Source organism: Sinohyriopsis cumingii, chromosome 9 (genome assembly GCF_028554795.1).
Source record: "Sinohyriopsis cumingii isolate HCF-2022 chromosome 9, ASM2855479v2, whole genome shotgun sequence".
Taxonomy (NCBI): domain Eukaryota; kingdom Metazoa; phylum Mollusca; class Bivalvia; order Unionida; family Unionidae; genus Sinohyriopsis; species Sinohyriopsis cumingii.
Window position 1 is genome coordinate 14728944 of NC_142969.1, and position 25064 is coordinate 14754007.

General features: G+C 38.6%; 1 protein-coding gene across 1 annotated transcript; it reads left to right on the top strand.

The window, feature by feature from the left end:
* Window positions 1-7380: 7380 nt before the first annotated feature.
* LOC149791305 (uncharacterized) lies at window positions 7381-24020 on the top strand. The gene is made up of 9 exons (XM_089971329.1): window positions 7381-7387; window positions 7728-8246; window positions 9388-9906; window positions 13040-13558; window positions 14700-15218; window positions 18346-18864; window positions 20006-20524; window positions 21825-22343; window positions 23485-24020. Exons 1-9 carry the CDS (start codon window positions 7381-7383, stop codon window positions 24018-24020), a joined length of 4176 nt encoding a protein of 1391 aa, XP_089827455.1.
* The last annotated feature ends 1044 nt before the right edge of the window (window positions 24021-25064 follow it).

Here is a 25064-nt window from a genome sequence, read left to right on the forward strand (position 1 = left end):
ATCTTGGCGACGGTTATGTGGACACATGTAGATATTGATTTTCTTTGAAGACTTTCGTCCCAAAGACATCGAACATATTTGGTTGTAAAGTAGTTTGGTTGATATTTTTGACATATTCGTTGTAAGTTTAGGATTGAGACGAACTAACTTGTTATTATTGTTTGTATTAATCTGAACATTTGGAAAGGTAAATGTTACAAAGTTAGAATTTGGAAGTCGGGTCCCTGTCCCCTGCAAATGCACGAGAATAAACTGATAGGAATGATGAAATGAATATGACACTAATTGGAGCAAATGGATGCTTAAAAGAAAAGGAAACATAATTTACCTCCTGCAATGTGTGTATGATAAAAATGAATATAAATTAGAAATATCAAGACCTGATCTGTCATATTTGGTTTACTTTGATGCCTATCTGGAAAAGAATGAATAAACCTCATCGATCGAAAACCAATAGGCATCTTACATAATGGGCAGAGGAATATAACCTTTAACTATGTGATTGAGATTACTGATAAAAATTGGGAAAATAGAAAAGAGTTAAAATGTGTATTGACATTTGAAAGAAGCTGCACATTCCACTTTAACAGTGAATGTGTTCAGTGTGCATGGAAATATATATCCTTCATACATAGTAATACAATCGCCAGGTTGAGATATTAAAATGTGAAGTAAATATGCCTAATTGATAGTGATTAAGACACGGATACAGTGGTTGGGAGCAGTCATTGCAAATCGATCGTCTCTTTCACAGCTTCTACAAGTGCTCCAACAACGACTACTTCCCAGACTAGTTCCACATCAACAACGTCACCAACATCAACTAGTACAAGCGAGACATCTACAACTTCGTTGCCGACAACTACTTCCTCTATAACGACAAGTAGCATTCCAACAAGCACGTCGACTCAGTCTACAGGCACTTCCACACAAGCGACTACAACGTCGGCGGCAACAACGAGTACAATTGGTACTACCACTACTGGTGCGACAACAACGCCGTCTGAAAGTACAACTACAGAGACAACAACGCCAACGATCTCAACTACATTGGAAACCTCTACAACGTCGGTTCCAACCACATCGTCTCTTTTAACGACATCTACTAGTCAAACAACCACATCGTCTCCAAGTACAAGTACACAACAGACTACAAGCACGTCGGCCACATCCACTGCATCTAGTACTACTTCCATACCAAGCGAAACAACATCTGGTAGTAGCGGCACCACTTCCTCGACTCAAGGGACTGCCACTACCACAGCTACAACAGGTACATTTTCTTCTTTGTCTGTTTTTCTTATTTTTCATTGCAATCGACCAGCAACCACATTTGTACACAGAGAACTAGATTCTTTGACAATGTCAGCACCACTGTAAGCTTTCGTTTGAGAATATTGTAATCCCATGTGTATTATTAGAAAAGAATTGCAGGCTACTTCCCACAATGGCGGTAATTCTGTCTGGATAAGCCCCTCTACCACACAAATAAACGATTTGAAAATAGACATTGACAACAGAGATTATTAACATGGGAGCAAAGCAGGACATTTATGTCTAGGGGTAACCAATCAGGACAGATATAATAAGATATAATATGTAGATATATATTTGCTGACAAAGTTTGTCTAATCGAATTTATCTGAAAAGGGGAAAGTATATCTTGGCGACGGTTATGTGGACACATGTAGATATTGATTTTCTTTGAAGACTTTCGTCCCAAAGACATCGAACATATTTGGTTGTAAAGTAGTTTGGTTGATATTTTTGACATATTCGTTGTAAGTTTAGGATTGAGACGAACTAACTTGTTATTATTGTTTGTATTAATCTGAACATTTGGAAAGGTAAATGTTACAAAGTTAGAATTTGGAAGTCGGGTCCCTGTCCCCTGCAAATGCACGAGAATAAACTGATAGGAATGATGAAATGAATATGACACTAATTGGAGCAAATGGATGCTTAAAAGAAAAGGAAACATAATTTACCTCCTGCAATGTGTGTATGATAAAAATGAATATAAATTAGAAATATCAAGACCTGATCTGTCATATTTGGTTTACTTTGATGCCTATCTGGAAAAGAATGAATAAACCTCATCGATCGAAAACCAATAGGCATCTTACATAATGGGCAGAGGAATATAACCTTTAACTATGTGATTGAGATTACTGATAAAAATTGGGAAAATAGAAAAGAGTTAAAATGTGTATTGACATTTGAAAGAAGCTGCACATTCCACTTTAACAGTGAATGTGTTCAGTGTGCATGGAAATATATATCCTTCATACATAGTAATACAATCGCCAGGTTGAGATATTAAAATGTGAAGCAAATATGCCTAATTGATAGTGATTAAGACACGGATACAGTGGTTGGGAGCAGTCATTGCAAATCGATCGTCTCTTTCACAGCTTCTACAAGTGCTCCAACAACGACTACTTCCCAGACTAGTTCCACATCAACAACGTCACCAACATCAACTAGTACAAGCGAGACATCTACAACTTCGTTGCCGACAACTACTTCCTCTATAACGACAAGTAGCATTCCAACAAGCACGTCGACTCAGTCTACAGGCACTTCCACACAAGCGACTACAACGTCGGCGGCAACAACGAGTACAATTGGTACTACCACTACTGGTGCGACAACAACGCCGTCTGAAAGTACAACTACAGAGACAACAACGCCAACGATCTCAACTACATTGGAAACCTCTACAACGTCGGTTCCAACCACATCGTCTCTTTTAACGACATCTACTAGTCAAACAACCACATCGTCTCCAAGTACAAGTACACCACAGACTACAAGCACGTCGGCCACATCCACTGCATCTAGTACTACTTCCATACCAAGCGATACAACAACTAGTAGTAGCGGCAGCACTTCGTCCACTCAAGGGACTGCCACTACCACAGCTACAACAGGTACATTTTCTTCTTTGTCTGTTTTTCTTATTTTTCATTGCAATCGACCAGTAACCACATTTGTACACAGAGAACTAGATTCTTTGACAATGTCAGCACCATTGTAAGCTTTCGTTTGAGAATATTGTAATCCCATGTGTATTATTAGAAAAGAATTGCAGGCTACTTCCCACAATGGCGGTAATTCTGTCTGGATAAGCCCCTCTACCACACAAATAAACGATTTGAAAATAGACATTGACAACAGAGATTATTAACATGGGATCAAAGCAGGACATTTATGTCTAGGGGTAACCAATCAGGACAGATATAATAAGATATAATATGTAGATATATATTTGCTGACAAAGTTTGTCTAATCGAATTTATCTGAAAAGGGGAAAGTATATCTTGGCGACGGTTATGTGGACACATGTAGATATTGATTTTCTTTGAAGACTTTCGTCCCAAAGACATCGAACATATTTGGTTGTAAAGTAGTTTGGTTGATATTTTTGACATATTCGTTGTAAGTTTAGGATTGAGACGAACTAACTTGTTATTATTGTTTGTATTAATCTGAACATTTGGAAAGGTAAATGTTACAAAGTTAGAATTTGGAAGTCGGGTCCCTGTCCCCTGCAAATGCACGAGAATAAACTGATAGGAATGATGAAATGAATATGACACTAATTGGAGCAAATGGATGCTTAAAAGAAAAGGAAACATAATTTACCTCCTGCAATGTGTGTATGATAAAAATGAATATAAATTAGAAATATCAAGACCTGATCTGTCATATTTGGTTTACTTTGATGCCTATCTGGAAAAGAATGAATAAACCTCATCGATCGAAAACCAATAGGCATCTTACATAATGGGCAGAGGAATATAACCTTTAACTATGTGATTGAGATTACTGATAAAAATTGGGAAAATAGAAAAGAGTTAAAATGTGTATTGACATTTGAAAGAAGCTGCACATTCCACTTTAACAGTGAATGTGTTCAGTGTGCATGGAAATATATATCCTTCATACATAGTAATACAATCGCCAGGTTGAGATATTAAAATGTGAAGTAAATATGCCTAATTGATAGTGATTAAGACACGGATACAGTGGTTGGGAGCAGTCATTGCAAATCGATCGTCTCTTTCACAGCTTCTACAAGTGCCCCAACAACGACTACTTCCCAGACTAGTTCCACATCAACAACGTCACCAACAGCAACTAGTACAAGCGAGACATCTACAACTTCGTTGCCGACAACTACTTCCTCTATAACGACAAGTAGCATTCCAACAAGCACGTCGACTCAGTCTACAGGCACTTCCACACAGGTGACTACCACTTCGGCGGCAACAACGAGTACAATTGGTACTACCACTACTGGTGCGACAACAACGCCGTCTGAAAGTACAACTACAGCGACAACAACGCCAACGATCTCCACTACATTGGAAACCTCAACAACTTCGGTTCCAACCACATCGTCTCCTTTAACGACATCTACTAGTCAAACAACCACCTCTTCTCCAAGTACAAGTACACAACAGACTACAAGCACGTCGGCCACATCCACTGCATCTAGTACTACTTCCATACCAAGCGAAACAACATCTGGTAGTAGCGGCACCACTTCCTCGACTCAAGGGACTGTCACTACCACACCTACAACAGGTACATTTTCTTCTTGACCTGCTTTGATATTCTTCACTGCAACCGACCGCCCCACCTTTGTTCACATATCACAAGATTTAGTGGACATGTTAGCACCATATAATCTTTTCCGTTGGACATATTTTATTCCTGGGTGTATTTTTTTTAGAATAGAGTTGCACGCGACTTCCCATATTGCAGTAATGTTGTTTGCCTACGTCCCGTCTTCCCTCTATAATAAAAACTAGCGATATGAAAATAAATGAAATTGCAAAAGCAAAGATTAGGAGAACTGAATCAAAGGACAGTAATTGTCGAGATATCACACAGGGTATCACCAAATACGCCTTAAAGGATAGATTTTCGGACAATGTTACTTAACTGAATCGATCTGAGATTTGAAATGCTGAAATTAGTTTCCGATGTGGACATTCATACATTTTCATTTTCTGTGAAGACTTTAGTCACAAAAATAATCTGATCTATTTCCTTGTAGTATATTTTGAGTCGAATTTGTTACGTATTGTTGTTGTTGTTGTGTCGTTTATCGCCATTTTCAGTACCCGATAGGCTATACATGGCGGCCAGTATTAATATGGAGGAAGAACCCGGGTAAACACCGGAAAGAACCACCTACATACGAGAAGCTACTGGCAAGCTTTATCACATACCCACATTGGCAGAATCCGAGACTCGAACCCAAATTTGTAACGTAGGGTTTGTAACGCAACACTGAGACTAAGAAGAATCAATTCTTTATATTAATATAGACCTTTGGAAAAGTAAATCTTAGAATAAGTTAGCTTTGACAATGCAAGATTTATTCCAATGTGTAGTGCGCGAGCAAAGACTGATACAAATGATAATAAGAAAATGAAAAAACTTAGAATGCATGGGTGCTGAAAATGAAAGGAAAGATAATTTACCTCCTGAAATGTATTGTGTATGACAAAATGAATGTAACGTAGGGATATCTAGATCTGAGCTGTTAGATTTGGTTTAATTTCATGTCTGTGTCAAATAGCCAGAAAGAAATGGGCAGACGAAAATCAGCTTTCACTGCATGACTGAGAAAATGATATGCCTTACTCATATAAATTGAGTAAATAGAATAGAATTGAAATGTCTATTGGAGATTGAGAGCACCAAGACTTTCCACCTTAGAAGTGTAGTGTTCATATACAAAGACTTCATATATAGGAAAAAGTAAAAATCGGCAGATTGAGGTACTAAAATCGGAAGTTAATTTGCCTCATTAAATGTCAGAAAAGAATCAAATATGGATTTTGGGCAAGCATTCATTGCAAATCGATTGTCTCTTTGAAAGCTTCTACAAGTGCTCCAACAACGGCTACTTCCCAGACTAGTTCCACATCAACAACGTCACCAACATCAACTAGTACAAGCGAGACATCTACAACTTCGTTGCCGACAACTACTTCCTCTATAGCGACAAGTAGCAGTCCAACAAGCACGTCGACTCAGTCTACAGGCACTTCCAAACAGGTGACTACCACTTCGGCGGCAACAACGAGTACGATTGGTACTACCACTACTGGTGCGACAACAACGCCGTCTGAAAGTACAACTACAGAGACAACAACGCCAACGATCTCAACTACATTGGAAACCTCTACAACTTCGGTTCCAACCACATCGTCTCTTTTAACGACATCTACTAGTCAAACAACCACATCGTCTCCAAGTACAAGTACACAACAGACTACAAGCACGTCGGCCACATCCACTGCATCTAGTACTACTTCCATACCAAGCGAAACAACATCTGGTAGTAGCGGCACCACTTCCTCGACTCAAGGGACTGTCACTACCACACCTACAACAGGTACATTTTCTTCTTGATCTGCTTTGATATTCTTCATTGCAACCGACCGCCCCCCCTTTGTTCACATATCACAAGATTTAGTGGACATGTTAGCACCATATAATCTTTTTCGTTGGACATATTTTATTCCTGGGTGTATTTTTTTTAGAATAGAGTTGCACGCGACTTCCCATATTGCAGTAATGTTGTTTGCCTACGTCCCGTCTTCCCTCTATAATAAAAACTAGCGATATGAAAATAAATGAAATTGCAAAAGCAAAGATTAGGAGAACTGAATCAAAGGACAGTAATTGTCGAGATATCACACAGGGTATCACCAAATACGCCTTAGAGGATAGATTTTCGGACAATGTTACTTAACTGAATCGATCTTAGATTTGAAATGCTGAAATTAGTTTCCGATGTGGACATTCATACATTTTCATTTTCTGTGAAGACTTTAGTCACAAAAATAATCTGATCTATTTCCTTGTCGTATATTTTGAGTCGAATTTGTTACGTATTGTTGTTGTTGTTGTTGTGTAGTTTATCGCCATTTTCAGTACCCGATAGGCTATACATGGCGGCCAGTATTAATATGGAGGAAGAACCCGGGTAAACACCGGAAAGAACCACCTACATACGAGAAGCTACTGGCAAGCTTTCTCACATACCCACATTGGCAGAATCCGAGACTCGAACCCAAATTTGTAACGTAGGGTTTGTAACGTAACACTGAGACTAAGAAGAATCAATTCTTTATATTAATATAGACCTTTGGAAAAGTAAATCTTAGAATAAGTTAGCTTTGACAATGCAAGATTTATTCCAATGTGTAGTGCGCGAGCAAAGACTGATACAAATGATAATAAGAAAATGACAAAACTTAGAATGCATGGGTGCTGAAAATGAAAGGAAAGATAATTTACCTCCTGAAATGTATTATGTATGACAAAATGAATGTAACGTAGGGATATCTAGATATGAGCTGTTAGATTTGGTTTAATTTCATGTCTGTGTCAAATAGCCAGAAAGAAATGGGCAGACGAAAATAAGCTTTCACTGCATGACTGAGAAAATGATATGCCTTACTCATATAAATTGAGTAAATCGAATAGAATTGAAATGTCTATTGGAGATTGAGAGCACCAAGACTTTCCACCTTAGAAGTGTAGTGTTCATATACAAAGACTTCATATATAGGAAAAAGTAAAAATCGGCAGATTGAGGTACTAAAATCGGAAGTTAATTTGCCTCATTAAATATCAGAAAAGAATCAAATATGGTTTTTGGGCAAGCATTCATTGCAAATCGATTGTCTCTTTGAAAGCTTCTACAAGTGCTCCAACAACGGCTACTTCCCAGACTAGTTCCACATCAACAACGTCACCAACATCAACTAGTACAAGCGAGACATCTACAAGTTCGCTGCCGACAACTACTTCCTCTATAGCGACAAGTAGCAGTCCAACAAGCACGTCGACTCAGTCTACAGGCACTTCCACACAAGTGACTACCACTTCGGCGGCAACAACGAGTACGATTGGTACTACCACTACTGGTGCGACAACAACGCCGTCTGAAAGTACAACTACAGAGACAACAACGCCAACGATCTCAACTACATTGGAAACCTCTACAACTTCGGTTCCAACCACATCGTCTCTTTTAACGACATCTACTAGTCAAACAACCACATCGTCTCCAAGTACAAGTACACCACAGACTACAAGCACGTCGGCCACATCCACTGCATCTAGTACTACTTCCATACCAAGCGATACAACAACTAGTAGTAGCGGCAGCACTTCGTCGACTCAAGGGACTGCCACTACCACAGCTACAACAGGTACATTTTCTTCTTTGTCTGTTTTTCTTATTTTTCATTGCAATCGACCAGCAACCACATTTGTACACAGAGAACTAGATTCTTTGACAATGTCAGCACCATTGTAAGCTTTCGTTTGAGAATATTGTAATCCCATGTGTATTATTAGAAAAGAATTGCAGGCTACTTCCCACAATGGCGGTAATTCTGTCTGGATAAGCCCCTCTACCACACAAATAAACGATTTGAAAATAGACATTGACAACAGAGATTATTAACATGGGATCAAAGCAGGACATTTATGTCTAGGGGTAACCAATCAGGACAGATATAATAAGATATAATATGTAGATATATATTTGCTGACAAAGTTTGTCTAATCGAATTTATCTGAAAAGGGGAAAGTATATCTTGGCGACGGTTATGTGGACACATGTAGATATTGATTTTCTTTGAAGACTTTCGTCCCAAAGACATCGAACATATTTGGTTGTAAAGTAGTTTGGTTGATATTTTTGACATATTCGTTGTAAGTTTAGGATTGAGACGAACTAACTTGTCATTATTGTTTGTATTAATCTGAACATTTGGAAAGGTAAATGTTACAAAGTTAGAATTTGGAAGTCGGGTCCCTGTCCCCTGCAAATGCACGAGAATAAACTGATAGGAATGATGAAATGAATATGACACTAATTGGAGCAAATGGATGCTTAAAAGAAAAGGAAACATAATTTACCTCCTGCAATGTGTGTATGATAAAAATGAATATAAATTAGAAATATCAAGACCTGATCTGTCATATTTGGTTTACTTTGATGCCTATCTGGAAAAGAATGAATAAACCTCATCGATCGAAAACCAATAGGCATCTTACATAATGGGCAGAGGAATATAACCTTTAACTATGTGATTGAGATTACTGATAAAAATTGGGAAAATAGAAAAGAGTTAAAATGTGTATTGACATTTGAAAGAAGCTGCACATTCCACTTTAACAGTGAATGTGTTCAGTGTGCATGGAAATATATATCCTTCATACATAGTAATACAATCGCCAGGTTGAGATATTAAAATGTGAAGTAAATATGCCTAATTGATAGTGATTAAGACACGGATACAGTGGTTGGGAGCAGTCATTGCAAATCGATCGTCTCTTTCACAGCTTCTACAAGTGCCCCAACAACGACTACTTCCCAGACTAGTTCCACATCAACAACGTCACCAACAGCAACTAGTACAAGCGAGACATCTACAACTTCGTTGCCGACAACTACTTCCTCTATAACGACAAGTAGCATTCCAACAAGCACGTCGACTCAGTCTACAGGCACTTCCACACAGGTGACTACCACTTCGGCGGCAACAACGAGTACAATTGGTACTACCACTACTGGTGCGACAACAACGCCGTCTGAAAGTACAACTACAGCGACAACAACGCCAACGATCTCCACTACATTGGAAACCTCAACAACTTCGGTTCCAACCACATCGTCTCCTTTAACGACATCTACTAGTCAAACAACCACCTCTTCTCCAAGTACAAGTACACAACAGACTACAAGCACGTCGGCCACATCCACTGCATCTAGTACTACTTCCATACCAAGCGAAACAACATCTGGTAGTAGCGGCACCACTTCCTCGACTCAAGGGACTGTCACTACCACACCTACAACAGGTACATTTTCTTCTTGACCTGCTTTGATATTCTTCATTGCAACCGACCGCCCCACCTTTGTTCACATATCACAAGATTTAGTGGACATGTTAGCACCATATAATCTTTTCCGTTGGACATATTTTATTCCTGGGTGTATTTTTTTTAGAATAGAGTTGCACGCGACTTCCCATATTGCAGTAATGTTGTTTGCCTACGTCCCGTCTTCCCTCTATAATAAAAACTAGCGATATGAAAATAAATGAAATTGCAAAAGCAAAGATTAGGAGAACTGAATCAAAGGACAGTAATTGTCGAGATATCACACAGGGTATCACCAAATACGCCTTAAAGGATAGATTTTCGGACAATGTTACTTAACTGAATCGATCTGAGATTTGAAATGCTGAATTTAGTTTCCGATGTGGACATTCATACATTTTCATTTTCTGTGAAGACTTTAGTCACAAAAGTAATCTGATCTATTTCCTTGTAGTATATTTTGAGTCGAATTTGTTACGTATTGTTGTTGTTGTTGTGTCGTTTATCGCCATTTTCAGTACCCGATAGGCTATACATGGCGGCCAGTATTAATATGGAGGAAGAACCCGGGTAAACACCGGAAAGAACCACCTACATACGAGAAGCTACTGGCAAGCTTTCTCACATACCCACATTGGCAGAATCCGAGACTCGAACCCAAATTTGTAACGTAGGGTTTGTAACGTAACACTGAGACTAAGAAGAATCAATTCTTTATATTAATATAGACCTTTGGAAAAGTAAATCTTAGAATAAGTTAGCTTTGACAATGCAAGATTTATTCCAATGTGTAGTGCGCGAGCAAAGACTGATACAAATGATAATAAGAAAATGAAAAAACTTAGAATGCATGGGTGCTGAAAATGAAAGGAAAGATAATTTACCTCCTGAAATGTATTGTGTATGACAAAATGAATGTAACGTAGGGATATCTAGATCTGAGCTGTTGATTTGGTTTAATTTCATGTCTGTGTCAAATAGCCAGAAAGAAATGGGCAGACGAAAATCAGCTTTCACTGCATGACTGAGAAAATGATATGCCTTACTCATATAAATTGAGTAAATAGAATAGAATTGAAATGTCTATTGGAGATTGAGAGCACCAAGACTTTCCACCTTAGAAGTGTAGTGTTCATATACAAAGACTTCATATATAGGAAAAAGTAAAAATCGGCAGATTGAGGTACTAAAATCGGAAGTTAATTTGCCTCATTAAATGTCAGAAAAGAATCAAATATGGATTTGGGCAAGCATTCATTGCAAATCGATTGTCTCTTTGAAAGCTTCTACAAGTGCTCCAACAACGGCTACTTCCCAGACTAGTTCCACATCAACAACGTCACCAACATCAACTAGTACAAGCGAGACATCTACAACTTCGTTGCCGACAACTACTTCCTCTATAGCGACAAGTAGCAGTCCAACAAGCACGTCGACTCAGTCTACAGGCACTTCCACACAGGTGACTACCACTTCGGCGGCAACAACAAGTACGATTGGTACTACCACTACTGGTGCGACAACAACGCCGTCTGAAAGTACAACTACAGAGACAACAACGCCAACGATCTCAACTACATTGGAAACCTCTACAACTTCGGTTCCAACCACATCGTCTCTTTTAACGACATCTACTAGTCAAACAACCACATCGTCTCCAAGTACAAGTATACAACAGACTACAAGCACGTCGGCCACATCCACTACATCTAGTACTACTTCCATACCAAGCGAAACAACATCTGGTAGTAGCGGCAGCACTTCGTCGACTCAAGGGACTGTCACTACCACACCTACAACAGGTACATTTTCTTCTTGATCTGCTTTGATATTCTTCATTGCAACCGACCGCCCCACCTTTGTTCACATATCACAAGATTTAGTGGACATGTTAGCACCATATAATCTTTTTCGTTGGACATATTTTATTTCTGGGTGTATTTTTTTTTAGAATAGAGTTGCACGCGACTTCCCATATTGCATTAATGTTGTTTGCCTACGTCCCGTCTTCCCTCTATAATAAAAACTAGCGATATGAAAATAAATGAAATTGCAAAAGCAAAGATTAGGAGAACTGAATCAAAGGACAGTAATTGTCGAGATATCACACAGGGTATCACCAAATACGCCTTAGAGGATAGATTTTCGGACAATGTTACTTAACTGAATCGATCTTAGATTTGAAATGCTGAAATTAGTTTCCGATGTGGACATTCATACATTTTCATTTTCTGTGAAGACTTTAGTCACAAAAATAATCTGATCTATTTCCTTGTCGTATATTTTGAGTCGAATTTGTTACGTATTGTTGTTGTTGTTGTTGTGTAGTTTATCGCCATTTTCAGTACCCGATAGGCTATACATGGCGGCCAGTATTAATATGGAGGAAGAACCCGGGTAAACACCGGAAAGAACCACCTACATACGAGAAGCTACTGGCAAGCTTTCTCACATACCCACATTGGCAGAATCCGAGACTCGAACCCAGATTTGTAACGTAGGGTTTGTAACGTAACACTGAGACTAAGAAGAATCAATTCTTTATATTAATATAGACCTTTGGAAAAGTAAATCTTAGAATAAGTTAGCTTTGACAATGCAAGATTTATTCCAATGTGTAGTGCGCGAGCAAAGACTGATACAAATGATAATAAGAAAATGACAAAACTTAGAATGCATGGGTGCTGAAAATGAAAGGAAAGATAATTTACCTCCTGAAATGTATTATGTATGACAAAATGAATGTAACGTAGGGATATCTAGATATGAGCTGTTAGATTTGGTTTAATTTCATGTCTGTGTCAAATAGCCAGAAAGAAATGGGCAGACGAAAATAAGCTTTCACTGCATGACTGAGAAAATGATATGCCTTACTCATATAAATTGAGTAAATAGAATAGAATTGAAATGTCTATTGGAGATTGAGAGCACCAAGACTTTCCACCTTAGAAGTGTAGTGTTCATATACAAAGACTTCATATATAGGAAAAAGTAAAAATCGGCAGATTGAGGTACTAAAATCGGAAGTTAATTTGCCTCATTAAATATCAGAAAAGAATCAAATATGGTTTTTGGGCAAGCATTCATTGCAAATCGATTGTCTCTTTGAAAGCTTCTACAAGTGCTCCAACAACGACTACTTCCCAGACTAGTTCCACATCAACAACGTCACCAACATCAACTAGTACAAGCGAGACATCTACAAGTTCGTTGCCGACAACTACTTCCTCTATAGCGACAAGTAGCAGTCCAACAAGCACGTCGACTCAGTCTACAGGCACTTCCACACAAGTGACTACCACTTCGGCGGCAACAACGAGTACGATTGGTACTACCACTACTGGTGCGACAACAACGCCGTCTGAAAGTACAACTACAGAGACAACAACGCCAACGATCTCAACTACATTGGAAACCTCTACAATTTCGGTTCCAACCACATCGTCTCTTTTAACGACATCTACTAGTCAAACAACCACATCGTCTCCAAGTACAAGTACACCACAGACTACAAGCACGTCGGCCACATCCACTGCATCTAGTACTACTTCCATACCAAGCGATACAACAACTAGTAGTAGCGGCAGCACTTCGTCGACTCAAGGGACTGCCACTACCACAGCTACAACAGGTACATTTTCTTCTTTGTCTGTTTTTCTTATTTTTCATTGCAATATACCAGCAACCACATTTGTACACAGAGAACTAGATTCTTTGACAATGTCAGCACCATTGTAAGCTTTCGTTTGAGAATATTGTAATCCCATGTGTATTATTAGAAAAGAATTGCAGGCTACTTCCCACAATGGCGGTAATTCTGTCTGGATAAGCCCCTCTACCACACAAATAAACGATTTGAAAATAGACATTGACAACAGAGATTATTAACATGGGATCAAAGCAGGACATTTATGTCTAGGGGTAACCAATCAGGACAGATATAATAAGATATAATATGTAGATATATATTTGCTGACAAAGTTTGTCTAATCGAATTTATCTGAAAAGGGGAAAGTATATCTTGGCGACGGTTATGTGGACACATGTAGATATTGATTTTCTTTGAAGACTTTCGTCCCAAAGACATCGAACATATTTGGTTGTAAAGTAGTTTGGTTGATATTTTTGACATATTCGTTGTAAGTTTAGGATTGAGACGAACTAACTTGTTATTATTGTTTGTATTAATCTGAACATTTGGAAAGGTAAATGTTACAAAGTTAGAATTTGGAAGTCGGGTCCCTGTCCCCTGCAAATGCACGAGAATAAACTGATAGGAATGATGAAATGAATATGACACTAATTGGAGCAAATGGATGCTTAAAAGAAAAGGAAACATAATTTACCTCCTGCAATGTGTGTATGATAAAAATGAATATAAATTAGAAATATCAAGACCTGATCTGTCATATTTGGTTTACTTTGATGCCTATCTGGAAAAGAATGAATAAACCTCATCGATCGAAAACCAATAGGCATCTGACATAATGGGCAGAGGAATATAACCTTTAACTATGTGATTGAGATTACTGATAAAAATTGGGAAAATAGAAAAGAGTTAAAATGTGTATTGACATTTGAAAGAAGCTGCACATTCCACTTTAACAGTGAATGTGTTCAGTGTGCATGGAAATATATATCCTTCATACATAGTAATACAATCGCCAGGTTGAGATATTAAAATGTGAAGTAAATATGCCTAATTGATAGTGATTAAGACACGGATACAGTGGTTGGGAGCAGTCATTGCAAATCGATCGTCTCTTTCACAGCTTCTACAAGTGCCCCAACAACGACTACTTCCCAGACTAGTTCCACATCAACAACGTCACCAACAGCAACTAGTACAAGCGAGACATCTACAACTTCGTTGCCGACAACTACTTCCTCTATAACGACAAGTAGCATTCCAACAAGCACGTCGACTCAGTCTACAGGCACTTCCACACAGGTGACTACCACTTCGGCGGCAACAACGAGTACAATTGGTACTACCACTACTGGTGCGACAACAACGCCGTCTGAAAGTACAACTACAGCGACAACAACGCCAACGATCTCCACTACATTGGAAACCTCAACAACTTCGGTTCCAACCACATCGTCTCCTTTAACGACATCTACTAGTCAAACAACCACCTCTTCTCCAAGTACAAGTACACAACAGACTACAAGCACGTCGGCCACATCCACTGCATCTAGTACTACTTCCATACCAAGCGAAACAACATCTGGTAGTAGCGGCACCACTTCCTCGACTCAAGGGACTGTCACTACCACACCTACAACAGGTACATTTTCTTCTTGACCTGCTTTGATATTCTTCATTGCAACCGACCGCCCCACCTTTGTTCACATATCACAAGATTTAGTGGACATGTTAGCACCATATAATCTTTTCCGTTGGACATATTTTATTCCTGGGTGTATTTTTTTTAGAATAGAGTTGCACGCGACTTCCCATATTGCAGTAATGTTGTTTGCCTACGTCCCGTCTTCCCTCTATAATAAAAACTAGCGATATGAAAATAAATGAAATTGCAAAAGCAAAGATTAGGAGAACTGAATCAAAGGACAGTAATTGTCGAGATATCACACAGGGTATCACCAAATACGCCTTAAAGGATAGATTTTCGGACAATGTTACTTAACTGAATCGATCTGAGATTTGAAATGCTGAATTTAGTTTCCGATGTGGACATTCATACATTTTCATTTTCTGTGAAGACTTTAGTCACAAAAGTAATCTGATCTATTTCCTTGTAGTATATTTTGAGTCGAATTTGTTACGTATTGTTGTTGTTGTTGTGTCGTTTATCGCCATTTTCAGTACCCGATAGGCTATACATGGCGGCCAGTATTAATATGGAGGAAGAACCCGGGTAAACACCGGAAAGAACCACCTACATACGAGAAGCTACTGGCAAGCTTTCTCACATACCCACATTGGCAGAATCCGAGACTCGAACCCAAATTTGTAACGTAGGGTTTGTAACGTAACACTGAGACTAAGAAGAATCAATTCTTTATATTAATATAGACCTTTGGAAAAGTAAATCTTAGAATAAGTTAGCTTTGACAATGCAAGATTTATTCCAATGTGTAGTGCGCGAGCAAAGACTGATACAAATGATAATAAGAAAATGAAAAAACTTAGAATGCATGGGTGCTGAAAATGAAAGGAAAGATAATTTACCTCCTGAAATGTATTGTGTATGACAAAATGAATGTAACGTAGGGATATCTAGATCTGAGCTGTTAGATTTGGTTTAATTTCATGTCTGTGTCAAATAGCCAGAAAGAAATGGGCAGACGAAAATCAGCTTTCACTGCATGACTGAGAAAATGATATGCCTTACTCATATAAATTGAGTAAATAGAATAGAATTGAAATGTCTATTGGAGATTGAGAGCACCAAGACTTTCCACCTTAGAAGTGTAGTGTTCATATACAAAGACTTCATATATAGGAAAAAGTAAAAATCGGCAGATTGAGGTACTAAAATCGGAAGTTAATTTGCCTCATTAAATGTCAGAAAAGAATCAAATATGGATTTGGGCAAGCATTCATTGCAAATCGATTGTCTCTTTGAAAGCTTCTACAAGTGCTCCAACAACGGCTACTTCCCAGACTAGTTCCACATCAACAACGTCACCAACATCAACTAGTACAAGCGAGACATCTACAACTTCGTTGCCGACAACTACTTCCTCTATAGCGACAAGTAGCAGTCCAACAAGCACGTCGACTCAGTCTACAGGCACTTCCACACAGGTGACTACCACTTCGGCGGCAACAACAAGTACGATTGGTACTACCACTACTGGTGCGACAACAACGCCGTCTGAAAGTACAACTACAGAGACAACAACGCCAACGATCTCAACTACATTGGAAACCTCTACAACTTCGGTTCCAACCACATCGTCTCTTTTAACGACATCTACTAGTCAAACAACCACATCGTCTCCAAGTACAAGTATACAACAGACTACAAGCACGTCGGCCACATCCACTACATCTAGTACTACTTCCATACCAAGCGAAACAACATCTGGTAGTAGCGGCACCACTTCCTCGACTCAAGGGACTGTCACTACCACACCTACAACAGGTACATTTTCTTCTTGATCTGCTTTGATATTCTTCATTGCAACCGACCGCCCCACCTTTGTTCACATATCACAAGATTTAGTGGACATGTTAGCACCATATAATCTTTTTCGTTGGACATATTTTATTTCTGGGTGTATTTTTTTTAGAATAGAGTTGCACGCGACTTCCCATATTGCATTAATGTTGTTTGCCTACGTCCCGTCTTCCCTCTATAATAAAAACTAGCGATATGAAAATAAATGAAATTGCAAGAGCAAAGATTAGGAGAACTGAATCAAAGGACAGTAATTGTCGAGATATCACACAGGGTATCACCAAATACGCCTTAGAGGATAGATTTTCGGACAATGTTACTTAACTGAATCGATCTTAGATTTGAAATGCTGAAATTAGTTTCCGATGTGGACATTCATACATTTTCATTTTCTGTGAAGACTTTAGTCACAAAAATAATCTGATCTATTTCCTTGTAGTATATTTTGAGACGAATTTGTTACGTATTGTTGTTGTTGTGTCGTTTATCGCCATTTTCAGTACCCGATAGGCTATACATGGCGGCCAGTATTAATATGGAGGAAGAACCCGGGTAAACACCGGAAAGAACCACCTACATACGAGAAGCTACTGGCAAGCTTTCTCACATACCCACATTGGCAGAATCCGAGACTCGAACCCAAATTTGTAACGTAGGGTTTGTAACGTAACACTGAGACTAAGAAGAATCAATTCTTTATATTAATATAGACCTTTGGAAAAGTAAATCTTAGAATAAGTTAGCTTTGACAATGCAAGATTTATTCCAATGTGTAGTGCGCGAGCAAAGACTGATACAAATGATAATAAAAAAATGACAAAACTTAGAATGCATGGGTGCTGAAAATGAAAGGAAAGATAATTTACCTCCTGAAATGTATTATGTATGACAAAATGAATGTAACGTAGGGATATCTAGATATGAGCTGTTAGATTTGGTTTAATTTCATGTCTGTGTCAAATAGCCAGAAAGAAATGGGCAGACGAAAATAAGCTTTCACTGCATGACTGAGAAAATGATATGCCTTACTCATATAAATTGAGTAAATAGAATAGAATTGAAATGTCTATTGGAGATTGAGAGCACCAAGACTTTCCACCTTAGAAGTGTAGTGTTCATATACAAAGACTTCATATATAGGAAAAAGTAAAATTCGGCAGATTGAGGTACTAAAATCGGAAGTTAATTTGCCTCATTAAATATCAGAAAAGAATCAAATATGGTTTTTGGGCAAGCATTCATTGCAAATCGATTGTCTCTTTGAAAGCTTCTACAAGTGCTCCAACAACGGCTACTTCCCAGACTAGTTCCACATCAACAACGTCACCAACATCAACTAGTACAAGCGAGACATCTACAAGTTCGTTGCCGACAACTACTTCCTCTATAGCGACAAGTAGCAGTCCAACAAGCACGTCGACTCAGTCTACAGGCACTTCCACACAGGTGACTACCACTTCGGCGGCAACAACGAGTACGATTGGTACTACCACTACTGGTGCGACAACAACGCCGTCTGAAAGTACAACTACAGAGACAACAACGCCAACGATCTCAACTACATTGGAAACCTCTACAATTTCGGTTCCAACCACATCGTCTCTTTTAACGACATCTACTAGTCAAACAACCACATCGTCTCCAAGTACAAGTACACAACAGACTACAAGCACGTCGGCCACATCCACTGCATCTAGTACTACTTCCATACCAAGCGAAACAACATCTGGTAGTAGCGGCACCACTTCCTCGACTCAAGGGACTGCCACTACCACAGCTACAACAGGTACATTTTCTTCTTTGTCTGTTTTTCTTATTTTTCATTGCAATCGACCAGCAACCACATTTGTACACAGAGAACTAGATTCTTTGACAATGTCAGCACCACTGTAAGCTTTCGTTTGAGAATATTGTAATCCCATGTGTATTATTAGAAAAGAATTGCAGGCTACTTCCCACAATGGCGGTAATTCTGTCTGGATAAGCCCCTCTACCACACAAATAAACGATTTGAAAATAGACATTGACAACAGAGATTATTAACATGGGAGCAAAGCAGGACATTTATGTCTAGGGGTAACCAATCAGGACAGATATAATAAGATATAATATGTAGATATATATTTGCTGACAAAGTTTGTCTAATCGAATTTATCTGAAAAGGGGAAAGTATATCTTGGCGACGGTTATGTGGACACATGTAGATATTGATTTTCTTTGAAGACTTTCGTCCCAAAGACATCGAACATATTTGGTTGTAAAGTAGTTTGGTTGATATTTTTGACATATTCGTTGTAAGTTTAGGATTGAGACGAACTAACTTGTTATTATTGTTTGTATTAATCTGAACATTTGGAAAGGTAAATGTTACAAAGTTAGAATTTGGAAGTCGGGTCCCTGTCCCCTGCAAATGCACGAGAATAAACTGATAGGAATGATGAAATGAATATGACACTAATTGGAGCAAATGGATGCTTAAAAGAAAAGGAAACATAATTTACCTCCTGCAATGTGTGTATGATAAAAATGAATATAAATTAGAAATATCAAGACCTGACCTGTCATATTTGGTTTACTTTGATGCCTATCTGGAAAAGAATGAATAAACCTCATCGATCGAAAACCAATAGGCATCTTACATAATGGGCAGAGGAATATAACCTTTAACTATGTGATTGAGATTACTGATAAAAATTGGGAAAATAGAAAAGAGTTAAAATGTGTATTGACATTTGAAAGAAGCTGCACATTCCACTTTAACAGTGAATGTGTTCAGTGTGCATGGAAATATATATCCTTCATACATAGTAATACAATCGCCAGGTTGAGATATTAAAATGTGAAGTAAATATGCCTAATTGATAGTGATTAAGACACGGATACAGTGGTTGGGAGCAGTCATTGCAAATCGATCGTCTCTTTCACAGCTTCTACAAGTGCCCCAACAACGACTACTTCCCAGACTAGTTCCACATCAACAACGTCACCAACAGCAACTAGTACAAGCGAGACATCTACAACTTCGTTGCCGACAACTACTTCCTCTATAACGACAAGTAGCATTCCAACAAGCACGTCGACTCAGTCTACAGGCACTTCCACACAGGTGACTACCACTTCGGCGGCAACAACGAGTACGATTGGTACTACCACTACTGGGGCGACAACAACGCCGTCTGAAAGTACAACTACAGCGACAACAACGCCAACGATCTCCACTACATTGGAAACCTCAACAACTTCGGTTCCAACCACATCGTCTCCTTTAACGACATCTACTAGTCAAACAACCACCTCTTCTCCAAGTACAAGTACACAACAGACTACAAGCACGTCGGCCACATCCACTGCATCTAGTACTACTTCCATACCAAGCGAAACAACATCTGGTAGTAGCGGCACCACTTCCTCGACTCAAGGGACTGTCACTACCACACCTACAACAGGTACATTTTCTTCTTGACCTGCTTTGATATTCTTCATTGCAACCGACCGCCCCCCCTTTGTTCACATATCACAAGATTTAGTGGACATGTTAGCACCATATAATCTTTTCCGTTGGACATATTTTATTCCTGGGTGTATTTTTTTTAGAATAGAGTTGCACGCGACTTCCCATATTGCAGTAATGTTGTTTGCCTACGTCCCGTCTTCCCTCTATAATAAAAACTAGCGCTATGAAAAGAAATGAAATTGCAAAAGCAAAGATTAGGAGAACTGAATCAAAGGACAGTAATTGTCGAGATATCACACAGGGTATCACCAAATACGCCTTAGAGGATAGATTTTCGGACAATGTTACTTAACTGAATCGATCTTAGATTTGAAATGCTGAAATTAGTTTCCGATGTGGACATTCATACATTTTCATTTTCTGTGAAGACTTTAGTCACAAAAAAAATCTGATCTATTTCCTTGTCGTATATTTTGAGTCGAATTTGTTACGTATTGTTGTTGTGTAGTTTATCGCCATTTTCAGTACCCGATAGGCTATACATGGCGGCCAGTATTAATATGGAGGAAGAACCCGGGTAAACACCGGAAAGAACCACCTACATACGAGAAGCTACTGGCAAGCTTTCTCACATACCCACTTTTTCAGAATCCGAGACTCGAACCCAAATTTGTAACGTAGGGTTTGTAACGTAACACTGAGACTAAGAAGAATCAATTCTTTATATTAATATAGACCTTTGGAAAAGTAAATCTTAGAATAAGTTAGCTTTGACAATGCAAGATTTATTCCAATGTGTAGTGCGCGAGCAAAGACTGATACAAATGATAATAAGAAAATGACAAAACTTAGAATGCATGGGTGCTGAAAATGAAAGGAAAGATAATTTACCTCCTGAAATGTATTATGTATGACAAAATGAATGTAACGTAGGGATATCTAGATATGAGCTGTTAGATTTGGTTTAATTTCATGTCTGTGTCAAATAGCCAGAAAGAAATGGGCAGACGAAAATAAGCTTTCACTGCATGACTGAGAAAATTATATACCTTACTCATATAAATTGAGTAAATAGAATAGAATTGAAATGTCTATTGGAGATTGAGAGCACCAAGACTTTCCACCTTAGAAGTGTAGTGTTCATATACAAAGACTTCATATATAGGAAAAAGTAAAAATCGGCAGATTGAGGTACTAAAATCGGAAGTTAATTTGCCTCATTAAATATCAGAAAAGAATCAAATATGGTTTTTGGGCAAGCATTCATTGCAAATCGATTGTCTCTTTGAAAGCTTCTACAAGTGCTCCAACAACGGCTACTTCCCAGACTAGTTCCACATCAACAACGTCACCAACATCAACTAGTACAAGCGAGACATCTACAAGTTCGTTGCCGACAACTACTTCCTCTATAGCGACAAGTAGCAGTCCAACAAGCACGTCGACTCAGTCTACAGGCACTTCCACACAGGTGACTACCACTTCGGCGGCAACAACGAGTACGATTGGTACTACCACTACTGGTGCGACAACAACGCCGTCTGAAAGTACAACTACAGAGACAACAACGCCAACGATCTCAACTACATTGGAAACCTCTACAATTTCGGTTCCAACCACATCGTCTCTTTTAACGACATCTACTAGTCAAACAACCACATCGTCTCCAAGTACAAGTACACAACAGACTACAAGCACGTCGGCCACATCCACTGCATCTAGTACTACTTCCATACCAAGCGAAACAACATCTGGTAGTAGCGGCACCACTTCCTCGACTCAAGGGACTGCCACTACCACAGCTACAACAGGTACATTTTCTTCTTTGTCTGTTTTTCTTATTTTTCATTGCAATCGACCAGCAACCACATTTGTACACAGAGAACTAGATTCTTTGACAATGTCAGCACCATTGTTAGCTTTCGTTTGAGAATATTGTAATCCCATGTGTATTATTAGAAAAGAATTGCAGGCTACTTCCCACAATGGCGGTAATTCTGTCTGGATAAGCCCCTCTACCACACAAATAAACGATTTGAAAATAGACATTGACAACAGAGATTATTAACATGGGATCAAAGCAGGACATTTATGTCTAGGGGTAACCAATCAGGACAGATATAATAAGATATAATATGTAGATATATATTTGCTGACAAAGTTTGTCTAATCGAATTTATCTGAAAAGGGGAAAGTATATCTTGGCGACGGTTATGTGGACACATGTAGATATTGATTTTCTTTGAAGACTTTCGTCCCAAAGACATCGAACATATTTGGTTGTAAAGTAGTTTGGTTGATATTTTTGACATATTCGTTGTAAGTTTAGGATTGAGACGAACTAACTTGTTATTATTGTTTGTATTAATCTGAACATTTGGAAAGGTAAATGTTACAAAGTTAGAATTTGGAAGTCGGGTCCCTGTCCCCTGCAAATGCACGAGAATAAACTGATAGGAATGATGAAATGAATATGACACTAATTGGAGCAAATGGATGCTTAAAAGAAAAGGAAACATAATTTACCTCCTGCAATGTGTGTATGATAAAAATGAATATAAATTAGAAATATCAAGACTTGATCTGTCATATTTGGTTTACTTTGATGCCTATCTGGAAAAGAATGAATAAACCTCATCGATCGAAAACCAATAGGCATCTTACATAATGGGCAGAGGAATATAACCTTTAACTATGTGATTGAGATTACTGATAAAAATTGGGAAAATAGAAAAGAGTTAAAATGTGTATTGACATTTGAAAGAAGCTGCACATTCCACTTTAACAGTGAATGTGTTCAGTGTGCATGGAAATATATATCCTTCATACATAGTAATACAATCGCCAGGTTGAGATATTAAAATGTGAAGTAAATATGCCTAATTGATAGTGATTAAGACACGGATACAGTGGTTGGGAGCAGTCATTGCAAATCGATCGTCTCTTTCACAGCTTCTACAAGTGCCCCAACAACGACTACTTCCCAGACTAGTTCCACATCAACAACGTCACCAACAGCAACTAGTACAAGCGAGACATCTACAACTTCGTTGCCGACAACTACTTCCTCTATAACGACAAGTAGCATTCCAACAAGCACGTCGACTCAGTCTACAGGCACTTCCACACAGGTGACTACCACTTCGGCGGCAACAACGAGAACGATTGGTACTACCACTACTGGGGCGACATCAACGCCGTATGAAAGTACAACTACAGAGACAACAACGCCAACGATCTCAACTACATTGGAAACCTCAACAACTTCGGTTCCGACCACATCGTCTCCTTTAACGACATCTACTAGTCAAACAACCACCTCTTCTCCAAGTACAAGTACACAACAGACTACAAGCACGTCGGCCACATCCACTGCATCTAGTACTACTTCCATACCAAGCGAAACAACATCTGGTAGTAGCGGCACCACTTCCTCGACTCAAGGGACTGTCACTACCACACCTACAACAGGTACATTTTCTTCTTGACCTGCTTTGATATTCTTCATTGCAACCGACCACCCCACCTTTGTTCACATATCACAAGATTTAGTGGACATGTTAGCACCATATAATCTTTTTCGTTGGACATATTTTATTCCTGGGTGTATTTTTTTTAGAATAGAGTTGCACGCGACTTCCCATATTGCAGTAATGTTGTTTGCCTACGTCCCGTCTTCCCTCTATAATAAAAACTAGCGATATGAAAAGAAATGAAATTGCAAAAGCAAAGATTAGGAGAACTGAATCAAAGGACAGTAATTGTCGAGATATCACACAGGGTATCACCAAATACGCCTTAAAGGATAGATTTTCGGATAATGTTACTTAACTGAATCGATCTTAGATTTGAAATGCTGAAATTAGTTTCCGATGTGGACATTCATACATTTTCATTTTCTGTGAAGACTTTAGTCACAAAAATAATCTGATCTATTTCCTTGTAGTATATTTTGAGACTAATTTGTTACGTATTGTTGTTGTTGTTGTATCGTTTATCGCCATTTTCAGTACCCGATAGGCTATACATGGCGGCCAGTATTAATATGGAGGAAGAACCCGGGTAAACACCGGAAAGAACCACCTACATACGAGAAGCTACTGGCAAGCTTTCTCACATACCCACATTGGCAGAATCCGAGACTCGAACCCAAATTTGTAACGTAGGGTTTGTAACGTAACACTGAGACTAAGAAGAATCAATTCTTTATATTAATATAGACCTTTGGAAAAGTAAATCTTAGAATAAGTTAGCTTTGACAATGCAAGATTTATTCCAATGTGTAGTGCGCGAGCAAAGACTGATACAAATGATAATAAGAAAATGACAAAACTTAGAATGCAGGGGTGCTGAAAATGAAAGGAAAGATAATTTACCTCCTGAAATGTATTATGTATGAGAAAATGAATGTAACGTGGGGATATCTAGATATGAGCTGTTAGATTTGGTTTAATTTCATGTCTGTGTCAAATAGCCAGAAAGAAATGGGCAGACGAAAATCAGCTTTCACTGCATGACTGAGAAAATGATAT